Raw genomic sequence first — 22,871 nt, forward strand, 5'->3', positions numbered from 1 at the left:
TTTTCCCCTGGTGGCATCAATTCTACTATTTCTTCTTATTGTAATCTTGAAATATCATGTGTGTAATGGACTATCTGTGGTCTTGAGTGTATCAACCCCAATTACATCTATTGTGACGATGCTTTTCTTCGTATTACACCTTATTTTTCCTCATTTCTTTACATCAAATGTGTTAACCAGATATGTGGTCTGCCAGAAGGTCAAAAGTTCATTTATGTTCCCTACTATAAATGAGGTAATATGAGACATCCATGGGAATATAGAGGCCTTTTAAGTCCTTGTTACTCATCAGTATCCTGCAGAAATCAATTTGTGATATGCATATTTTGACATTTTCCTGCAGCTCAGTTTTTGCAATGTCAGCTATCAGGCCGTGATAGGCAAAGCCACACATGTGTAGCCTCAGTAGGACAAAGATTATATTATTATTTTACGAAAAAGCGTTTGTCATTGTTTAAAATGTAAACTATTTTTGGTATTTTTGTTCTTTTATTAACTATTAAGGTAATAATAACGCTATGATGATGATGACTGATTTTTATCTCACCAGAAGAGACGTTTCTTTTTTAATCTACTTTTAATTTTTTCACTTATTCTTTCAGTTTGTTGTTGTTATTTGTCATTCGCTCACTCATTCTCATTGGTCCCCCCTCCACCCTTGTGCGCTATGATTGGTCCAGCCTAACTGCTGGTGGGACGCTGAGCGTCAGGACTGTATTCCCTGTCGCTGCAGCCCTCACGGCTCTATGTCCCAGCGCTGTGACATCGAGGGCCGCTGCATCTGTCGCCCCGGCTTTGTGGGCCGAAGCTGTGACCTGCGTCGCCAAGGTTACGAGAGGCGAGAGACCCGGAGGCCGGTGGAGCGCGTTCCCATAGAAGCCGTGCAGCAGAGATGGGGGGGCCCCTCCCGCACGGGGGGTTGCCCCAGGGGGGCGTACAGGCCTAAGCAAGGGGTAACACACGCTGCATGGTGTGTTTTACGCAGCATGGGTGTGTTTACTTAAATATTAGATATTCATGGAACAGGTTTAAAGCACATTTTACATGCGTGTCAAGCATTAAACCCTCTTTGTTTGTGGATGTGATGGTTTGAGGCCCGAATTCTTTGAACATTGCATGGAAAGGGAAGTGTGTTTTTGTTCTACCAGCACGGCTGTTTCAGTGTTTTTCTGTGAAAGACTTTTCCGTTTGAAGATGTTGCTGAGTGTAAGCGGTCGGGAAACGTACACATAACGAGTGATCTTTACCACATTTTAATATCAACGTGCCGATGAGACGTCATTAGAAAATGTCACCTCTTTATGTAACTCGAGATGTTTGTTGTTGCTGAATTGGTTCTGTAAATGTCATTCTTTTTAGGCTAATCAGGATGTTTATGATTTTTCTTTCCCGAGGTAGCTGCATTCTGCATTCAGGAAGCAGATTTTTATTTATCTATATTTTTCAGCTGAACTTTATCTCATTCAAACATTTTTTTATCTGGCAACGTTTCAGAAGATTTGTTGAAATTGTCTTGGCTGGCATATTGTAGCTGAAGAGGCAGCATGCATGGCATTGTGTTTTATTTTCCTTAGCAGCAACAAGGAGGAAAGCTTTCAAATCCCTAATGCAGTTTTTAGTTTGCTTCTAAACTGAAGACAAATTCTCTATTTCCCAGAATAATACCTCGAAAAGACTGAAAAAGATGGAAAATCACAAATATAAAATCTTTATTCCATCACTTTTTCCCTCTTTTTCTTTCAATCTTCAAAAACAAGTATTGTATTATAACCCCCTTGTTTCTGAGTTGCTTGAGTGTGTCTGCAACTTGTCTTACTGTACCCTTAGTCCACTACCTATTCTCAACTCCATTTGTCTTTGTGTGTGTTTCTCCAGGCTCAGACTCACGGCATTAAAACCGGTGGAGCGTGTGTCCCGTGTCACTGCAACTCGTTTGGCTCCAAGTCGTTTGACTGCGATGAAACCGGTCAGTGTCGCTGTCAGCCGGGCGTCAACGCAGCCAAATGTGACCGGTGCTCACGAGGATTCTTCAACTTCCAGGAGGGCGGCTGCACACGTAAGCATAGACGACGGCGGGGTAGAGAGAGAGGAGTGATTCTTTAAAAAGTTGGCAAAATCAAAGCATTTGGATTTGTTTTTATACTGTAATTTGCAATGAAAGTAATGTCAGCAATCACAAAATGCTGTCCTGATTAAACTGCTGCTCTGCTCTTCTCTCTTTTTAATTTAAAGTTTACACAAATAGTCAGCAGAGCAATTCCATTAAAAAAAATGCACTTGCATTCATTCACATCGTGGTGGCAGTTTTATAATTATTGCAAAAGCAAGATCTTTTGCCCACAAGCAGACCGAAGCGAAACATCTTTCACACGAAAAACATCAGAGCAAAATATGACAAAACATGTTATGAATGTGAGCCGCTGGCTTTAGTGAAATGAGTGCTGCGTTGTATTAAAAACTACAGTACTTTGTCAGTGTAGGCATTTCTTCCTGTTCCAGTTCCACATGGACATAATGAAGTCTGCACCTATACTGTACCGTCTGAAATATCATCAGTTTCCTGCAGAAACCACAAACTACCTGTCTTATAAAAGTCAGACATGTAGAAATTATGAATAATAATGTCATTGCCTGAAAGTGTATTAGCGAGATTTTCATTATTGTTGCCTGAGGGTGTGTTACGTCATCTGAAAATACATTATTAATTGCCTATTATTATTATTATTAGACGGGAATATGTTCAAATTCTTAAGTCAAATGCCCTAAAAACTTGGCAACGCAGGCAGCAGGTGCAGCAAACTTGTGCTGCCCAAAATGAGGATTAAGCATCCATGCACCCCAAGTACGACTATGAATAGCTTTCCCCACATATTATCTCCTTATGCAATTTATTATTGATGCCAACCACTATTGGCAGCCAAGAAGAAGAGTAATGAGTCATGCATCAGAAAGACAAGATAGGGCCGGGAGTTATTTGCTTCGATTCATCTTAAGATCACAACCACAGGTTACAGAAATACTATGCTGGCCTGTGTTTAATGTTCCAGGGAATTTCCTGTCAGAATACAAATACGCTGCAGGCTGCCGGGTCCACGACGAGCTGACGAGACATAACTTTCATTAACAATTTACATGAATGAATCAGGTGTTCATTCCATTAAATTTCGGGAAAGTTCACATCATTAAATCGATTGAAATATTATCATAATAATGCAACTCCTCCTGTAAAGATGATTTCACGTTTCGTGAGCGTTAACATTTCAATTCAACCAGCGTGCGGAGCGAGAAAGAGAGTGCAATTGTGTTTTCTGGGGAATGGTGGAAATTGAGTGAGTTAATTGGTAGCGAAATAAATTGAAATGAATGACACTGGGGGATTGTGGGTGTTTCTATAAACAACTCAATCTTTATGCAGTAACTCAATCAATTCCTATAACTGAAACGGGTTTATTTAATGATGGCTAGTCCATATAATTCAGTATGCACATAACATTCACCTCAGTATCAATCTAATAAACCGTTAACATTTTCTCTTTCACTTTCACTTTTGTGGAAAGTTTTGTAATAACAGCTAGATAAAGACAATGTTTCTCTATTTCACAAATTCACAGTACAACTAGAAACACACAGTTTCCCTCCGAAGTTTCCAACAAAATGTGGCAAGCTCACTTTCCTGTTCTCCGTCCCAGACGTGTTGTTCTTTGTTTCAATTTGGAGACTGTTAGTCAGCATGTCATGTCGTGAAAGAAAAACTGTGTTATTGTTGAGAACTAGAAGAAATAAAACACTGAAAGAGAAATTACAGTCAGCTTGTAAACCACTGATTTGTCTTGAGAGTTTATTCAAAAGCATTTAAAAGGTACTTTCTCTCCTCTCCTACAGCCTGCCAGTGCAGCCATGTGGGGAATAACTGCGACGCTAACACGGGACAGTGTATCTGTCCTCCGAACACTATCGGTGGGGGGTGCGACCGCTGCGCTCCCAACCACTGGGGCCATGATATCGTCACTGGATGCAAGGTAGGCTGATTTACAAAGAACAGTTATTTGACATTTAACATTTGCAGCAACACGTGGAGGGGGCTTACAGTCGCAAACACACTGGAGGGGTGGCACAAAAATTTGGCAAGTACTCTGTAAGAAAGAGATTATTTCACTTTTTTTTTTAAGACAATGAAAAACAAAAGCTTTGAGTCATAAATTCAAAAATTATTTGAACCCTTGAACCCATTTCTAATATAATACTAGAGGCAAAATACTCATATATATATATATTTATATATTAATCAGCATAAGCGGTTTCCATCAATGTGTTTTTAAGCGCATTTTGAGGTATCACATTAGAAAAACTTTCAATAAAAAGCTTGATAAAACCTAATAGAAAGATTTTACGCTCGCTTGATGTGTTTTTTTAATGGATTATGGAAACGCCTTTGTGAAATAAATTCTGACGTAGCGAACATTTAACTCACATGACTGATAAGCGGTGTCCGCAGTCGACGTCTTCCCAGATATTCTCATAACGTGCAAATGCTCATCTTTGTCTCTGCACAGCCTGAAACATGACCAACACTAGCTGACGTGAAAGAACAATTATAACTTGCCTAATTGAAACAAATTCCTGAAGATCTCTCTCCATTTTTTCTCTCGTAGATCACATTTTCTTTTTTGCGACATTTCAAGAGTTTGCTCAAAATTCACTTCACAATTGAATGGAAACACGTCTATAGACTGTTTGTGCTTACTCATTATCCTACTCTAAATAACAAATTACCACATAAACACAGTTTTCTTACCATCTTATCTTATCCCAATACATGCATAGTAAAGGTTAATATAATCACTTGGAGTATTGCGGTTTTAGTCACAATTTTCACATGTTTAAGTCTATTTCAGCTGGTTACCAATTTCTTATTTTCCATCATCCACTCCTCCCTGTGTGCTCCCTCTCTCTCCTCTTATCCTCCTATTATCACAGTGCTTGTTTAGAAAGCCTTCTCTCTGTATTACTTCCTCTTTCTTTTCACCTTTATCATCCCAAGTTCCTGTACTTCTCTGTTTCGTAACACGACTTTGTTCAAAGTGTTTGAAAAGTAATTGTTCTGCACTGAAACCATCTCACCAAAGGGCCGCGATACAGCAAAAACAGTAAACTATTAGAAGTAGCAATAGAGCAATTAGAGGCTTGAACAGGAAAGTACTGTAAGTCTCAGTTTAACAGCGGATTGATCCAGGAGGGTACATGAAGACAACAAAGAGGGAAGCAACAGATCTTAGTGGCACCAAACAAACAGACAACAGAACAAAGTAAAACACAGCAAAGCAGAAAGGTACACCATAACAACAGTGAAGTTCAACTAAGGAAATAACAAGCTAGATACACACAGCAAATTCTACAGTGTGAAACATTTAACTCTTTTAAGATTCCATAGAGATAATATTTAACAGTTCACAAAAAGCCATATTAAATGTCATCATAAAATGTCAGTGAAAGTCAACAGTGAAAGCCTGTTGCTCTGGGTTAAGTGTTCTGGTATCTGAACTCTGAACACAACTCAACACTGAAGATCTTAATTCAAACAAAGTTGTTCTTATTTTACCAGATAAACATTTACAGCTTTTCAGCTTATGATTTTGCAGCTTTTGCCTCGCAGCACACACACAGTTATCTGATTTTATGGGTGTTTTCATCTTTTATTGAGACATTTGTTAAATGTAATAACATCCAATGTTGTTCATTGATCGTTTTTAGTAAGAACGTTCATCTACAACTGCACTTTTGGTGTTAAAGGGTTACTTTGGTATATTTTGCAGCTGCTCACAGGTTGCACTATTGTGCTATCGGGGCAAACTGGCATCGTCATTTACGTCCACTAAAAGTGCTTGTTTTTGTCACGACAGGCTCTGATTGTTATTATAAGTGTCTGATATTATGGAAAGAGTCTCGCTCAAGGAGAAGTCTCGTTCTGAAATCTGGCGAGGTGATGTGTTGCGGGAAGACAACGGTGGATTAGTGGAATACATCCATGGTGGAAAGAAGCAGAATTTGTTGTGTTGGAGTACAGAAAGCGTAGCTTAGTGTGAACTAAAAGATTTCCAATGTCACGGCTGAATATTTAAATGATTTCCATAATGTGGATGAGATCTTTGAATTTGATGGCCGCCCGTATTTATATGAGCCTGAGTATACAGATATTCAGATCTCACAACGAGACTTCTCCTTGAGCGGCACTTGGACACAATAACTAACAGACCGGATCAAGTGAAAGGTAAGAAAAACATTTATTTCTCTGTAGGGTCCTTTCCATAATGTTGTCAGACACTTATAATAACAATCAGTGGCAAAAACAAGCACTTGTCGTGAATGTAACTTTACATTGATGCTATTCACTTGCCCTTGCAGCTTGTTTAGCGGCTGCTGGTTACAGCGTTCTCGCCCATACTGGCCCAGTGTCAAAAATTGTTTTCCCCATTAGTCACTTGGATACTTCAACATAAGAAAATCGGGTCCAGGTTGAAAAATTCCAACGTTAAACCTCTAACAGGTAGAGCTTTTAAAGTGATTTCAGTCACTCCAGTCATGCATACTGCACATGTATCTTCCCATGTTCAATATTTGGAAACAGCGGTACTGATTCAAAACTCTGTTGTGATCTTTTAACCTGCGAACTCATCTTTTACCTTCATAGAAGTCAAATGAAACTCTACACTGATTTGACACTATTCTGTTGTTACTCTCTCGGTTGACTGTTGTCTGCACTTAGACAAATGTTTGCATTGTACTTGATGAAGAAAACAGCTGTGTGATGTTCTAATGTGTGAGTAAAGTTCAGACTAATAAGAGCAACAGAAATAATCTCTTTCTTTGTGTTTGTGTTTGTGTGTGTAGGCGTGCGGTTGCAGCGTGATCGGCTCGGTGACCCAGCAGTGCAACGTCAACACAGGCTGCTGCATGTGTCGCGACTCCTTCAGAGGAGAGAAGTGCAACGAATGTCAGATTGGATACAGAGACTTCCCTCAGGTGAATGATCTGATGTTATTATCATAAAGCAGGCTTTTATTTTATTTTTTTTTAAAGTGAGATAAGAGAGGAGGCACTGGAGAGAATCTGATGGGATTCGATCATTGGGGGTTTGAGAGTCTGTGTGACTCGACTAGGACAAGGGAGAGAGCTTTTCATAGACATGACAATGCTATTATTATGGATTTTATGAGCATAAAAAGCCTCAATAAACGGAAGTGTTCCCTGCCTGGTTGATAGAGGCCTAATAGTGTCGTCACACCAGTGGTTTTATTTAGCTCTGAAGTCATCTTTACACCAGAGACAAACTTTTCAACAGAGGTACCTCACTTTAAATAAAAAGATGAACATCGTGCTGTACATAAAACATACTCCCTGACACAAGAATGTTTTACAAAACAGATTTTTGAAGAAACAGCTCACCTTAAAGGGATAGTTCAGGTGCTTCGAAGTGGGGTTGTATGACGTACTTAGTGTAGTCAGTGTATTACCTACAGTAGAACACGGTCAGCACGCCCCCAGTTTTCAAGAAACAGACAGGAGTTACCTCACAGAAGTAAAGTAATGTATGGCTGTGTACAGGTCTGGCAGAATATTTTATGGAGTCTGGTTGCTTTGGCGAGAGCATAGATAACGGCCTCAGTTCCCCGTAGGAAACATAGACTATAGCTGTCTCACAGCAAGGTAAACCGATGAAAATATTCCAAATATAGTGTACACTTAAACTGATATAGATTTTTTTCAGGTCAGCCTTTCTTTTAGGTGGCTAAAATATGTTTTGCTGCCGGCCCCATCCACAGCAGTACATTGATTTGCTCCCATGCGGTAACTCCTGTCTGCTTCTCCAAACTGCTGGCCGCCACATTTTCAGTTTCATTCAAGTCTTAGCTTGAAGGCAGAAGGCTTTGTTTAATTCGACTCTGAAAAGGTCATTCATACAGGCGCAATCATATTTCAGATTTGATATTTGCTCCATTGTGTAGCTGTATTCAAGGTAGACGAATTGTGAATAGTTTTTCCTGAATAGCATGGTAACAGAATAAAAAGAACCTGTTGAGTCAGTGTTCACAGAAATTTCATGGTAACTTTTTTTGTTGCCCCTTTTTGAACTCCTTAGCTTCAGTCCAACGGGAAAAATAACTCTGAGTTTGGTTTTGAACTTCAGTGATGATTCGACTGACGTGGGAGTGAGAGGATAATGGCATCATTTTCATTTTGGAGTGAAGTTCAATAGTTTTGGTGACACACTCTGGTAGCTCCTTTCTCAGCCTTGTCTGTGTCCATGTTTCCCACAGTGCACCCAGTGCAAGTGCAACGTCGCAGGATCGGACAGCCAGACCTGCGACCTGGAGAGAGAAGTGTGCGCCTGCGCAGATCGGACAGGAAAGTGCAGCTGCAAGGTAAAACAAACACTCACAAAGATACACACACTTTTACATGGTCTTCCCACATGATGTTGTCTCACCATTACAGGAAATCAGTCCCACCAGAGTCGAATCATCAGCAAACTAAGTCAATAGTCATTGATGTGTAATGAGTTGAGCAGTGGTGAGAGGACAAGCCTATGCTGATGGTCAATGGGTTTGAAAAACGATTGTTGATTCATAAAGGCTGGACACAAGGAGGGCTTCTTCCACTGTAGGCAGACTCTGTTGCGATATTATCAAAACTATAGTAGAATTCATTAAATTGATCAGGGAGCCTGGGGTCATCATTACAGTCCGAGCATTTGGCCTTATAGTTGATAATTTGATGCACTACAAAAATCCTGAAGTAAACAGGCCCGTTTTAGTCTTTTCTGGCCAACACACAATTTTAATTGACTTGTTGCCTGGAAAGATTGTCGAAATTTTCATAAAGCAAATTTCATTTCAAGTAGGTTAAACCAACTTTTTTCCTTTCTATCATTGAGTAAACTGACGACCCCTGACTAAGTGACATATTTTATGAATATTTCATATTATATTCAATACATAAAAGTAACAGTACAGACCAACTGATACACTGCACAATTAACCCAAATAGTGAACATAAGAACTGCAGGAAGTTTATGTAAAACGAGCGATTTGGATGAATTTTGAGAAGATTATTTCCTGTGAATATTGCAGCATCAGAGATGAGTTTTCCTGATATTTTTAGGGACTTCTAATAAAATACTCTGTATTGTGTATTTTTTTTTTTTGATTTTCATCATTCATACTTAAAGGAACTGTTTGTAACTTTCTAAGCGTATAAATGTAGCGGGTCGGCACACATGCGCGCTCGCATATGCGCGCTCGCATATGCGCGCTCGCATATGCGCGCTCGCATATGCGCGCTCGCGTGTGGCCGCTGTCTCGTCTCCTCTGCCTGCTCGCCTTCACTCAGACAGCTCGCACGTCCTCGCTGTCTCGCTCCACCTCTAGACGTGAACGCACGCTCACTCCACACTGCAGAAGAGTTAGTTTTGCTCTGAGAATATCTAGTGAATGTTCAGTGGACGTTTGTGCAGAAATAAATGCTGCAGCTCCTCCAGACCAACAGAGGTTTCCCGTGTCTTGGGAAGTAACGGGGCTCCGCAGAGAGAAACGTTACCGACCGGTTGCCGGTGTCTTCCTGCTCTCTCCGGCTGCGGGCGGAGGGAGACGAGTTTCTCGCTGGGGAGCCCCGCTGCTGAAGCCTGCGCTGAGGCAGGAGAAGCAAACACAGTATCAGCATTGATTCATGGAGAGACCTTCGTCTGGTCAGCTAACATTACTGCCAAGCAGCTGAAATATAGAGTGATATTGTGCTTTTAGCTGACGTGTGTCGCCTCACTGTTTTGAGCGATGCTCGTTCATGTCTATGTAGAGCGAGCACAAGCACGAGCCCGACGCTGACTTTCGTTGATTTCACGGCCACAGGTGTCGCTCTTAAGAAGCATTTATGAAAGTTACAAATAGTCCCTTTAAAGGGACTATTTGTAACTTCTTACACGTTTAAATCAATCCGGGTCGGTGTCCCATCCGTGATTCATGGAGAGACCTTCGTCTGGTCAGCTAACATTACTGCCAAGCAGGTGAAATATAGAGTGATATTGTGGTTTTAGCTGACGTGTGTCGCCTCACTGTTTTGAGGGTTGCTCGCTCACATTCAGGTAGCGCGTGCACACGGGCGAGCGCAAGCAACAGGACGCTGACTTTCGTTGACTTAACAGCCACAGGTGTCGCTGTTACAACCAATTTCTGATTCTTACAAACAGTCCCTTTAAAGCTGCAGTGGGTAGAAATGGAGCAAATATGATTAAAAAAGTTATTTTTATAAAACGGTCAGTATATCCTGACAGTAGTACATGAGATAGGTAATCTGAAAAAAATCATGTTCCTCGAGCAACTTTTACTTTTCAGAAAGTCACCTTAAAGTCCGAATGAATGTGTGAGAAACTGTGAAAAACCTGCTATTTGAAGGATTATATTTTAAATGTCAATGTAGATTTAAAACCGAATGCACGTGTTTTTCTCTATCTGTATATATTAAGAGTCTCAGCATGTGTGTGTGTGTGTGTTCTATAGTATATGTGTGTTAGTGTGTAATTATTTCAGTAAATGTCACAGAACTGAGTAAGACGGCCATCTCTGCGTGACGTCCTCACTTTGCTGCACAAATAGATGGATGCACATATTCATATATATATGCACATAGTTTTTTTTTCCTCTACAGTATGTTGTCTAGAAATAAGAAAGTGTGTGTGTGTGTGTGGATGTCATCTCCTCTCTTCCACCTTGTTCTTGACAGTAATGATGCGCACACACACACACACACACACACTACAGTATGAATCCTTATTAAATTTGTAAACTAAACAAAAAAAATTACTGAAAAAAAATACCATCACTGGATGTATTGACACAAACACACACTCACTCACCTACTGTATGTACGCACACACTGTATTACACATATATTTCACACCTCTCATCCTCACTGTGACAAGTTGATCATATATCTCACACGCACGCCTCTCATCAATACTGTAGCCTGCTGTCACAGCTCTCTCACACACACACACACACATGCACATATTCAATATGTGGCACACCTAGACTGGAGACACATTTCATCTTGGCTGTCACTTCCTTATCCCACATAGACAGCGACAAATGCTGAAACTAAATTTTGTGCACACATGCACATCGATGTACACACCTGATTCATGGCCTGTAACGAGGCGTCAGATCACATGGTGTCATCTTCACTCTGAACAGGTAGGAGGTTGACTTCCTGTCACTCAAACAGTCATTTGATGTGTCATCAATTGTTTCTGTTACGTGTTGCTGCTGCTGCATGCTGGTTACCTGTGTCTCTGTCTGTATGTATCTCTGTATCTATGGAAGTATGTGACATACCTGCATTTCCTTATGGCTTTAATTGCATCACGTATATCTAGAATTAAAGAGGCCAAATTCAAAGTCCAGGTGAAACAGAAGTTAGAGCGTCTTTAGATTTAGATTTTGATAGGACGGCTAAGAAAGTGGGCGGGCTTGTAGTGCGATACGGAGCTACAGAGGACTGTCACACACACCTACCTTGTCGCTAAAAGTTGCAGCTTAGCATTGCTAATGTAATCTCGTAAATCATATTTTGTTTTACAGGAAGAAAAGATTGAATTTTGATATAAAAATATGAAGAAATGTATTTTTGTGTTTTGCATATATTGTTAAGTAGGTGTTCATTAAGGGCTAAAAAGGCATTTTTCATTTAAACTTGACTTTAAGATGCCAAAATCGAAATGTGGCCCCGATGTTTTACGTCTTCTTAACTTGCAAGGATTGTATATAATGTAATAACTTATGTTGAAATGTTTGACAGAATAATTCTGATAATTCAGTAATTGTTTAAGGCATTTATCATTAAAAAAATCCTTAAAATTCACAATTTTTAGCCACTCAAATGTGAAGATTTTCCGCTCTTTTATGGGATCATATATTGAATAACTTTGTTTTTTTGAACTGTTGTCGTGAGACATTATAATCTAAACAAAAAAAAGATTAATTGAAAAAGATATTTGATGACTAAATTGCTAATCATTAGTTGCCAGTAATAACATAATGACCTCCTTTTGACGTAACACATGCTAATAATGAAGAGTACTAAAGGTTCCTTCACATTGTTCTTCTCACTAACCTGCAGGACTTTTTGACAGAGCTCAACATTAATTGGATGATGTTTTGTTGACAGCACTGTGAGCCTTTCCTTAGCAGAGAGAGAAAGGTTTAATATACAGACCTGTCCACAATCCCACTTAAGAGCAGTCAGCTCTCAGCTTATTTACCTATTAAATGTAAACATTTCAGTGCAGTGAGATGCTTATTTCTACCCCAATGCAACTAACGGAGAATACATTTTCTGTGTAGCGTAGGATGGATGTATTTTAACAGCTAAAATGTGTGACACAGTCAAATTTAAAGTAGTAACCAATTATTATAATATCTGCTTTCTGACCTTAAGCAGTAAAATAAAGGATTAGATGCTTTCTAAAGTTGCATTATGTTTCCCATGTCATTGTATTTTCAGATTGATTTTAGTTCGCAGCCTCAAGTTCCACAAAATTCTACATATTAATCATCAGCTGAGTGGATTTAGCTGCTTTCAATGTTGTCACATGACTCTATTTCTCCACTAAATACCATCCACTAAATCAGATTTGTTATTAAAAACAATGTTAAAATGTTCTTCAACTATATGCGCTTGCCTGTGTTTGTTATTTTAGGCGAATGTGGAAGGAGACAACTGTGACCGCTGTAAGCCAGACACGTTTGGGTTGTCGGTACGAAACCCGCAGGGCTGCAGCAACTGTTACTGTTACGGACTGACACGCACCTGCTCAGAGGCACAAGGACTCATCAGGATGTGGGTGAGTGGACATGTCTTAATTGTTTTACTTCTCTCCTGTCACTGTTATTGTTTAACAGAAGTAGATTTAAGTATTTGGCAAAAAAGGATCATGTGAGCCTACAGTAAGCAACACCCATGTTTTTTTTTTAAATGTTTAAAGACAGCAATGGCCTTATTGGTCTCAAATAAACATATTCCATCAAACATGTTAATGCTCCATCTTGTCCAAAACGCTGGTGATAATATATAACAATAAAGCCCCTTACCCAGTGGAGAAAAACCCACTAACACCCACTAACATTTGGCTTTTGCCTTCAGTGGGAAATGTTACAATCGGCATTCATTTTCTGGGACAAATGACTCTGCAGTAGTCACAGGTATTTATTGGCAGTGACGGAAACATGACAGCTGGGTGGACACACTCATTTTCGCCCCTTTTCTGGTGCGATGCTTTGTGATGTGCATTAAAGTCAATATATAATAAATAAAATCAACAGGTATTTGGACAATTATTATACTTTTAACTTAATTAACGTACAAAACGTACAGTGAATGTGCTCTCCTCAAAGCCATCAGATTCCAGTCAGACAACATTGAAACACACTTCATTCAAACACGACAGTTTGGTTGAAATAAGCCCTTAATTGATGACGTTAGATGTGAACAGAAACAGCCGTTCTATGTGCTCCTCAAAGCCACCAAACTCTATTTACAGAAACACACATTTTAGCTCGCTGATCGAAGTAAAACACACAAATAGAACTCATCAAAACAGTCTTTGTTAGTCTTTCTACTGTTCCAACAATCACCAACTCTGGTCTGAGAGTTTGAAAGAGAGACTGAATAAGTAACAGATACAAAAAAGCGAACTAACTAACCCCTTCCGGTGCCAGACGGCGGGTTTGTGACATTGAACGTGACATACCAGGAAAAAAAAACAGAAAAGGCTACTAGTCTAGTGGCAATGGAAAAGGAGCCTATCGCTTTAAAAAACCTGCATATACGCACTTATTTTGGTGGAAAAATGGTACAAATTTAAAGAGTAGTTTGTGGTCTGGATCTCTGTTGTCTCTAATGTGTTATCCCTGGATCTAACCAGTGGTTGCCTGTAAGCTGTACTCGCTGTACACACTGTCTGTGCCAGCCTCCATGCTGAGACGACACATTCGACAGCTGGCTGCCTACAACTGACTCTGCATTATGCCAAAGCTGTGAGCTTCATGTTCTTCATTAATCATTATCTATGGATAATTAGAGGCTTCTTCAAATACTTAAAGTTAATCTCATTTTTACTTGATTTCTGCCCAGTAGAAAATCAATGATGTTAGTTTTTTGCAGCCTACCTGGCGGCTGTCAACAGGAAGCCAGGTTACACATATGAAGAAGATGAGATGGTGATGTTTACAGAGATGAGATAGGTGTGCTGCATTCAGGAATATCTGTCTGTTGCATCACAGTTCAATGCAATCGTCAAGGCAATCCATCCAATAGTTGTTGCCACATCGTTTGGGAACCATGAATGTATAAAAGCATGTGCCAGTCCATGTTATAAAGATATTTCTCTGGATACTGTCAGTGAAAACTTGCTGGGAGTGCTTGAGGAAAAGTCAGGTGACCATCAAAATCAGTAGACTTCATCCGCCATGTATCGGCTGTCTTCTACACATCAAAATACAATAGAATAGCATGAAGGACACCCGCTGTGACTGAAAAACAGAGGTACGTAGGTGCAGCAGACACCGTCAGTCAGTCAGCCAGCAAGTTAGCAATCGATTGTTGAGTGGCAGCCCGTTTTTTAATAAAAGGCCCTTCATCTCAGAAACGGTTGCCATCGGCGATAAACTGCCGTTTCCGTGGTAACCGTAGAGTTTTCTGATGGAGTGCGGCGAGAGGCTTCATTTGAACGACAAACATTCACTTCATTTATTGTTGACAGAGAGAGAGAGAGCTGGACAGAGAGAGAAAGACAGAAAAAATAGAGAGTTTATTGGAAAGAGGGAGATTTTCTCTGAACCAGTGAATCGTGAGATTACACTGAGTGGAGTGGGACACACACACACACACACACACACACACCCACACACTCACCCTATCTAGACACCATACACATACACTATACAAACACATCACACATGCCTTCACGTACACAAACACACAAAAACTCACACTACAGGGGATTACATGGAGGTTAGGGGAGAGGGACACACACACACATTCTGCCACACACAGACTTTTTAGTGATGTTTATCTCTGATGGGAGAACTGAGTGTGTGATTGGATGACTATTTACTGGTTGTTAAATACTGCAGTAAAGATCTGCACTAATATAATGAAGTAAAAATCTTTAAAGAACTTAGATAAGATGGAAGCACTGATAAATAGAGAAAAAAAAGGAAAATACTGTCAAGAGGACTCTCCTCGTAAAGACGAGAGGTTTTGCCACCAGACAAATGGCAGCATCTTCCAAATTACATTTTTAATTGGTAACTTCTCCAGTCATAAAGTGCTGGGCTGAGAAATGAAAGAAACTTTGAAAACAAGTCAAACGGCTACTAATATCTGCACATCAATAACTGTTAGCTGTAAAAATAAAAAGGTATATGTAAAGTATATCACTTTCTGAAACATATTCGTCCTCACATATGCAGCTATGTGCATGCAGGTGCAACATTTGGTTCTATGCATAAAGATCCTGTCATATCTGAATGCCATAACAAACATTAACGTCACAGACACATATATATAAATAATTAAAAAACATTACTTTAATAGATAGATGAGGAAAAATGTTATGTATTCTATGTCTGAACATTTTGCACATTGTTGAAATGGATCAGAATCTCTTATTATTTGAATTCGGTGTTATTACTGATGGCATGCTATACTGTACATACTGAATGTACACATACTGTGTGAGAGAATGAACTCATCATGTCTGTTCACACAGGTTGTGTCCCAAATGCCACACTAAAATGCCATAAAGTACGCCAAAACAGTATGTGAGATTTGTTAGTGTGTCAGAAATCTTAGTATGAAACCAATAGTACGCGAATCGTATACTATTTCCGGTGAAACATTACAGTATACAACTCTGGACACTGCGGAGGCATAAATATCCCACAATGCAATGCGACAGTGACGACAACGTACGTATTAGATGTTGACGGGCAGCTCTGTAACATCAATAACACTTCAATTTAAGTGTAAGTATAAGATTTCACTTTGCTAGGCGTAATATATATTTAAAATTAATTCAGACTTTGACTCTCACAAACCGTCGTCTTGGTCACATGAGGTTTGCACAGGTTACCACGGTAACGCCTCTCCAACCAGCAAGGAGGCACTCAGGAAGTGACGTGGTAATTACTGCTCAGTGCGTTCGAAAAGATTATTATTATTCACAGAAAAGTATGTTGAACGATAGTACACATATCGAGTATGTCGTGCATAGTATGTGATTTCGGATGAAGCCGTACTTCTTCCTCTCTAGGTATATCTCATTCTTAATCAATATTCAGAACTAGTTATTTAGACATTAACTTGTGAGCAACTCTACAGATTTACAAACTACACATTGAAAAATTCCAGGATCACTTTTTTCCCTATTTTGGAGTGAAAATATCAATCATAACTTACTTCTGTTACTTATTAGATTTCATAGTTGTATCAAGCAAACTGCCAATGAGAAACCAGCTACAGTTTATAAATGTTTGGCATTCAATTAATTTTGAAATTAGCATTTTCCCATTCCATGTGTGACTGCCTCTCAATTATTGCCAGTGTGTCCAAACTATAGAAACTTCATAGATTTCTCTCAACCAAAAAGCACTCTTCCGTATAGCCTCAGATATTATTCACACAATATCAACATATCAGCACTGCTGGACTACGGCGACAGAGAGAGAGAGAGAGAGAGAGATCCAGGCTCCAGCAGATGAATCTATTTTAAAATCAGTCCACTCAACCACAACCCGCAGTCAATAATAAACCCCTCATATTATTCAAGTGATATTGAAATATCAACACATAAAGTGGGAATGAGAAAGAAAGAGCCAGATTTTCTCCAGACTGTCTCTCGCTCTTCTGGTATGTGAGTTATTTCTGACGACTTTATTAGTGACAACATCAGTTATATTCAGAATGGAAAGACATTTAAATTGGAAATTACAGCTAAAGAGCAATTCTTAAAGGTATAATATGTAACATTTCTGCATTAAAATGTCTAAAAATGACTACCTATGCTTTATATATTTTAGTAGTGTACGTTCATTATCCCAAATGTTTCCAACAATATTCAAACCCAGAGAAATGCTCGATTTTATTAATGGTAACCGTTTCATTTTGTCGCCTGTCAATGACCCCATATCCACGTTGCCCGTTCTAGTTCCTATTATTTTCAGGAAGGAAGCCTATTGTTTACAATAGTTTTTTTTTTTTGGACACTCGTGATGGAGCACGATTATTCATCGCCGTTGGCTGCAGCCACCCCGCTAATGTGGACGGTAACGTTATAACGTTACAACAACTTTCAACACACTCATAAAGTTATTTTTAGTATGATTGTTTTAACCAAGGTTCACAGCCCTGGACGGGAAATTCGCCACATAACGTTAGCTAACGTTACAGTAACAATAGCTGTATGAACAGTCAGATAATCTCATGGTAAATTAACAAATTAACGTGAGTAAACTTGAGTAAACGTAACGTGGATTAAACTTTTATACATTACCTCATCCGTGAACATGATTTCTGCCTGAGTCACGTCAGATAGATTTTCATTGGCAATGGTGACGACGACGGCTACTTCACGACGTCATCAAACTACTCCTTTTGTTATTGTTTTGATTGAGAGCCCCCTAGCGGCAGAAATACATATTGTGCATTTAACCGAAAAAAGCAACAAAAATTAGCTTGACCCTTTAATAAAAATTACTATCACCTTGAAAAAATACTGACTTGGTGATTTTCTTATTAACAACTACCACTATTATAAAATACTGAAAGAAGACCATCACCAAAACAAGTGTATGGGGGTACAGGTACATACCGTACATACAATGCATAATCATACATTAGGCTGTTCAGGTGGTGTGACTTGACTGAAGCTGAGGGAGTGAAGGTGTTTGGTTATGTAAGACGTACTGTGACTCCAGCAGCAGGATTGCAACTAAATGCCATCAGATTCAGCTGAAGAGTGAAGATCGTTGTCTATTAAATAACAGATCGTTATCCTCATACTTCACCAGAATTCCTCTGCTTAATGAAATTCATTTGACTATCAAAAAAGAGGGTTACCACATAATGTTTGTTTTTTTGAAAAACATGCAGCCTGACAGTATTTGTTGCAGTCAAATATTTCTGTAAAAAGGTGCCTTCATCTGGCCAGTTTTTAGAGCTGCATAGATCCAACCTCATTAGTCAGGATATTTCACAATCCTCCGCGCCCACAGATGAAAAAAGGATGTCAAATTTTCTGTAACAAGATAGCAGTCTGAGACAAAAAAAAAACACATTTGAAATCTGCCAAAGTCAAAGAACGGAGAGGGCGGAGTATTATATGAGTCAGCGTCATTAGGAGGTGAAGATTGTGTGACTGAAAGAGAAAAGACAGACAGTGATACTACACACACATGACTCAGAGGTCTGTGTTATGGTATGCAACCTAATTGATGTGATTTAATTTCTGATTATTCTACACACCCATATATGCACATACAGTATCTTCAAGGGTGTACTATTATTTCTGTGTCAATTACTGAAGCCCAAACCCTGCAACGTTAGTTAAAAAAGTTTGTACTCACATTTTGTTTTACTGAGAACAGAAGATCCAGGATTATTACTGCAGCCATTTAACACCATTTAAACTCATCATACTACTTGTACAGCAACACCCAAGTCTTGGCTAACCACCCATATGCTCAGTGCATATATTATGTCCAGTTCAAATGTAAAGGCAGCATGGTATATACAGTATGAACAGCTTCCATGGACTGGTTCTTTTGGGTTAATCTACAAAGATCAACTCAGCATCACATTAATATTGTCATGACTTTTGTGTGTCCTAGTTGGCGTTGAAGCCCGAGCAGACGGTGCTCCCCCTGGTGGATAAGTCCAACACTGTGGAGACGAGGAGAGGAGTGAGCTTCCAGCACCCTGAGATCCTCGCTCACACAGAGCTGGTCAGCTCAACCCTCTCTGAACCCTACTACTGGAAACTACCCGAGCAGTTCAGAGGCTCCATGGTAGGAAAGCTCACTGGGTTTATTTCTTAATATATATGTTTTTAACATGTCTGCCATTACACTTTTAGACTGAGCAATACAGTTTTTAATTGTTTTCTACAGCAATTTGTAATCAAAGTCGTGATATAGATATCAAGTTTTTAGCTCAAATCAAGTGTAGCTTGTCAGAATGGTGAAAACTGTACTTCAGCGCAGTCTTCAATCACATCTCTCCGTCTTTCTCCAGATCACAGCATATGGTGGGCAGCTGAAATATGCAGTGTTCTACGAGGCCAGAGAAGAAACCGGTCCCTCCTCCTATGAGCCTCAGGTCATCATTAAGGGCGGTCCTAACCACAACATCCTGATGACACGCCACAAACCGGGCATGCAGATTGGACAGCTCACCCGCCACGAGATCGACATGACGGAGGTAGAGGAAGGCTTAATGGAAGAAATATTTGAGTTATGCGTTTTAGAAACAACTTCTTCTATTAAATACCAACTACAAAAATAATACAGCTAAACAGAATATTGATGGTACTTATTTCTGGCGAGCTCTGTCGGTCAATACAAACAGGGTCTATTACATTGGTAATAGACTGCAGTGGTAAAATTGATTTGTCAGTGTGTTTAATGTGTGTGTGTGTGTGTGTGCAGCATGAGTGGAAGTACGCAGATGGCCGGTCTATGACTCGAGAGGACTTCATGGATATTTTGTTCTATGTGGACTACATCCTAATTAAGGCGTCGCACGGCAACTTGATGAGACACAGCCGGTAAAACACACGCACACACGCAGTGGCATGCACCTCCACACAGTTGGTTGAATATGAAATTTGATAGGTGAATAAAGGATAACCTGTGGGGGAAAAAAAAAACCCTCTGTTTTCATTTATATCTCAAGGTTTAATGATTTGCCTCTGCTAAAGGCCGTTTCCACAGCAAAACATTATAACCTGCTGCAAATCATCATTATAGTTCTATCCAAATACATGTGTAGATCCTCTTTGACATGATGAAGGGCAAGCATCCCGACAAACCAGTGCTATTAGAAAAAGAAAAATCGTAATACATCGTTGTATTAATGGATTTGATTTGACTTCTCTCTCTCTCTCAGTATTTCAGAAATCAGTCTAACGGTGGCCGAGGAAGGCAGACCAACCAAAGAGAGCGAGAAAGCACATCAGATAGAAAGATGTGATTGTCCAAGCGGATACTCCGGATTTTCCTGCGAGGTGAGCGTACAACTAAAGACATGCATGCAAACACGTGAAGACTTCATACCTGCAAAATGTTAACTTTTCTAAAAGGTGTTCCTGAGAACTCTGATATACTGTAGGTATAACAGTTGTTGTTGTAGTCAGCAGGTATGCAGTTAAACAGCATTTTCAAATGACTGTATTTTCTGTAATTTCTCTGAATAATTTAACTTTGAAGAACTTTCAGTATTTTACAAGTGCAAATGTGACTGAGACAAGTCAATTCAAATCAATTTATTATTCCCTAGTGGGCAATTTATGCTGCAGCAAGCATAAAAACACATAAAAAACATACAATATAAAATAGAACATACAGCAGTTGCCATACAAGAAGCACGGGCTTTAAGTGTCCATCGAAACCACACAGGGGCTATAAACGATATAATGAACACTGCTTTTTAAAGAGATGGTTTCTATAACTCACTTAACGGTATTTGTAATAATTTGTTTGATAAAATTAACTTCAATGCAACAAGAAAAAGCACACTACGTAAAAAGTAGAATAAATAAAATATCAAAGATATTACAACAATAAAATACAGAAGTACTGAATATGGAGAATATTACAACAAAAGAAAAGAAAAAAAACATTGATATACAATTTAATATTAATATTGTCACAAGTTAAAAACTATCCAACATTAATCACAGAGTGAGCTCTCTCTCTCTCTCTCTCCCTCTCTCTCTCTCTCCCTCAGCACTCAGAGGAATGAATGAATGCTTTCTGTGCGCTGCCTTCAGCGTGTAAACATGGAGGTCACAGACGGGGCTTTCAATAGTATCTCACAAGTTTCCAATTTACATTTAGTTCAGAGTTTTAAGCCTCTTCGACGCCTTTCAGACCCTGTTTTTTTATTTTATTTTTTTTGCTTTGCTTAGCGAGGATTAAGCCTCACTGAGCGTCTCTTGCACTCAGTTGTGATTTTGTCAAAGCAATTGACTTTCAGCTGCGTCCAGCTCCTTCTCTTAAGCCACAGAAAGCGTATAGCGGTGACTCAATCTTTAGTTTAATGAGGATTTTGTGGAGGCAGCTTATGATACACACAGGCAACAGTTCTGGGCAATTCCGCTGGATGGCGGCGCCTGAGAGTCATTTAGGTATTATTGTGTTAATCTCAAAGGAACACATGAGTCGCCAGCAAACTTTTAACTATATTTTTCAACCTCTGTTTCACTTTGGCGTTTGCTACTTGGAGTGCAGAGGAGCAGACATCTATATTGCCAGTAAAAAAAAAAAAAAAAAAAAAAAGCCGTGTATATAATTTAGAAGCTACAGATACTGTTGAAAAACTGCCAAATAGCAAGCGGTAGCTAAACTTGAAATGTTCAGGTCGTAGAGGTCTTGGCTGACAGATGGCCATTCTATTTGTAGCTGCCGTCGTTGTTAATAAAGTATATTTAAACGGGCGTTTAGCGCTAGCAGAGGGAACAGATGGCTCTTTAAATGGACTCCATTAATTATTACTGAACAGGAGAGAGAGGGAGAGAGAGTTACCTTGCATGTCTCTCTGTGTGTGTGTGTGTGTGTGTGTGTGTGTGTGTGTGCATGTTTGTGTGTGTGTGTGAGGGTGTGTGTGTGCATGTGTGATCAAAAGTTATTGAGGGGAATAACTTGTAATTGTGTGTGTGTGTGTGTGTGTGTGTGTGATAGAGAGAGTGGTCAACAGTTGCCTTGAGAAATAACAATTAGGGATAATTAGGTGGGTCCATGTGTATAGTTGTCTAGTGTGTGTGTGTGTGTGTGTATGTGTGTGTGTGTGTGTATTCAAATATCATGCATAGTGTTGTATTACTGTGGGAACACATGCTGTCAAAACTGGATCTTGTTTTTCTGTCTTTCAGCTTAAAAACTATCTTTAAAAAATAAATCTCTACCTTCATTATCTGTCTGTCTGTCTGTGTGTGCAGGAGTGTGCTGCAGGTTTCTACCGTCTTCGCGCCAGTTCCCCGGCATCTGCTCCCGCGTCCAGAGTGCCAACCGCTGCCGGCATGGGCAGCTGTGTTCAGTGCCAATGCAGCGGGCACTCTTCCACCTGTGACCCTGAGACATCCATATGCCAGGTACTGTAAGTCTGGGTGTGTGTGTGTGTGTGTGTGTGTGTGTGTGTGTGTGTCACTGGAGACCCTCATACAGCCATATGCCAGGTAGCTTCTGGACAGGAGAGTGAGGTGAGAGAGAGAATAAAGTGTGTGTATGTGTGTGTGTTGGGAGGAATGTCAGGTACTGTAATTAGCCTTGCAGTAATTAACGACCCCGGGCTCATTCATATTTTGTGTAATTTCCTCTCGTCTGGTTCTGACCCAAAGCTACATCTTTACTTTTAGAAGATAGAGAGGGGTGAAAAAGATCTTCGCAGAAGATCTAAAGTTAGAACACAAAGAAATGTGACCTTTACAGTTTAAAATGTATTCAACTGTTAGTTTCTGTTAAGCACAGTCACTAATCAGCACATTCCAGTTGTTACATGATTTTCTAACTGTTCAGAAACAAACCTGTAGTTTTCTGTCTGATATA

The 22,871-nt window shown here is 39.6% G+C and overlaps 1 protein-coding gene across 9 annotated transcripts in view; it reads left to right on the plus strand.

Annotated features, from left to right (window-relative positions):
- lama2 (laminin, alpha 2) overlaps positions 1 to 22,871 on the plus strand; it is a 222,887-nt gene that overhangs the window by 124,078 nt on the left and 75,938 nt on the right. For 5 of the 9 annotated variants that reach the window (XM_037750093.1, XM_037750096.1, XM_037750095.1 and 2 more), the window contains exons 23-33: positions 681 to 953; positions 1,876 to 2,056; positions 3,883 to 4,019; positions 6,889 to 7,020; positions 8,316 to 8,420; positions 12,749 to 12,892; positions 18,939 to 19,115; positions 19,342 to 19,527; positions 19,755 to 19,873; positions 20,215 to 20,332; positions 22,265 to 22,417. In XM_037750093.1, coding sequence (XP_037606021.1) covers positions 681 to 953; positions 1,876 to 2,056; positions 3,883 to 4,019; positions 6,889 to 7,020; positions 8,316 to 8,420; positions 12,749 to 12,892; positions 18,939 to 19,115; positions 19,342 to 19,527; positions 19,755 to 19,873; positions 20,215 to 20,332; positions 22,265 to 22,417 — 1,725 coding nt within the window. The remainder of the gene's footprint in view (positions 1 to 680; positions 954 to 1,875; positions 2,057 to 3,882; positions 4,020 to 6,888; positions 7,021 to 8,315; positions 8,421 to 12,748; positions 12,893 to 18,938; positions 19,116 to 19,341; positions 19,528 to 19,754; positions 19,874 to 20,214; positions 20,333 to 22,264; positions 22,418 to 22,871) is intronic. The other 4 variants (XM_037750099.1, XM_037750101.1, XM_037750102.1 and 1 more) reach the window with 1 other exon arrangement.

The sequence above is a fragment of the Sebastes umbrosus genome, chromosome 18, assembly GCF_015220745.1.
Source record: "Sebastes umbrosus isolate fSebUmb1 chromosome 18, fSebUmb1.pri, whole genome shotgun sequence".
Lineage (NCBI taxonomy): Eukaryota > Metazoa > Chordata > Actinopteri > Perciformes > Sebastidae > Sebastes > Sebastes umbrosus.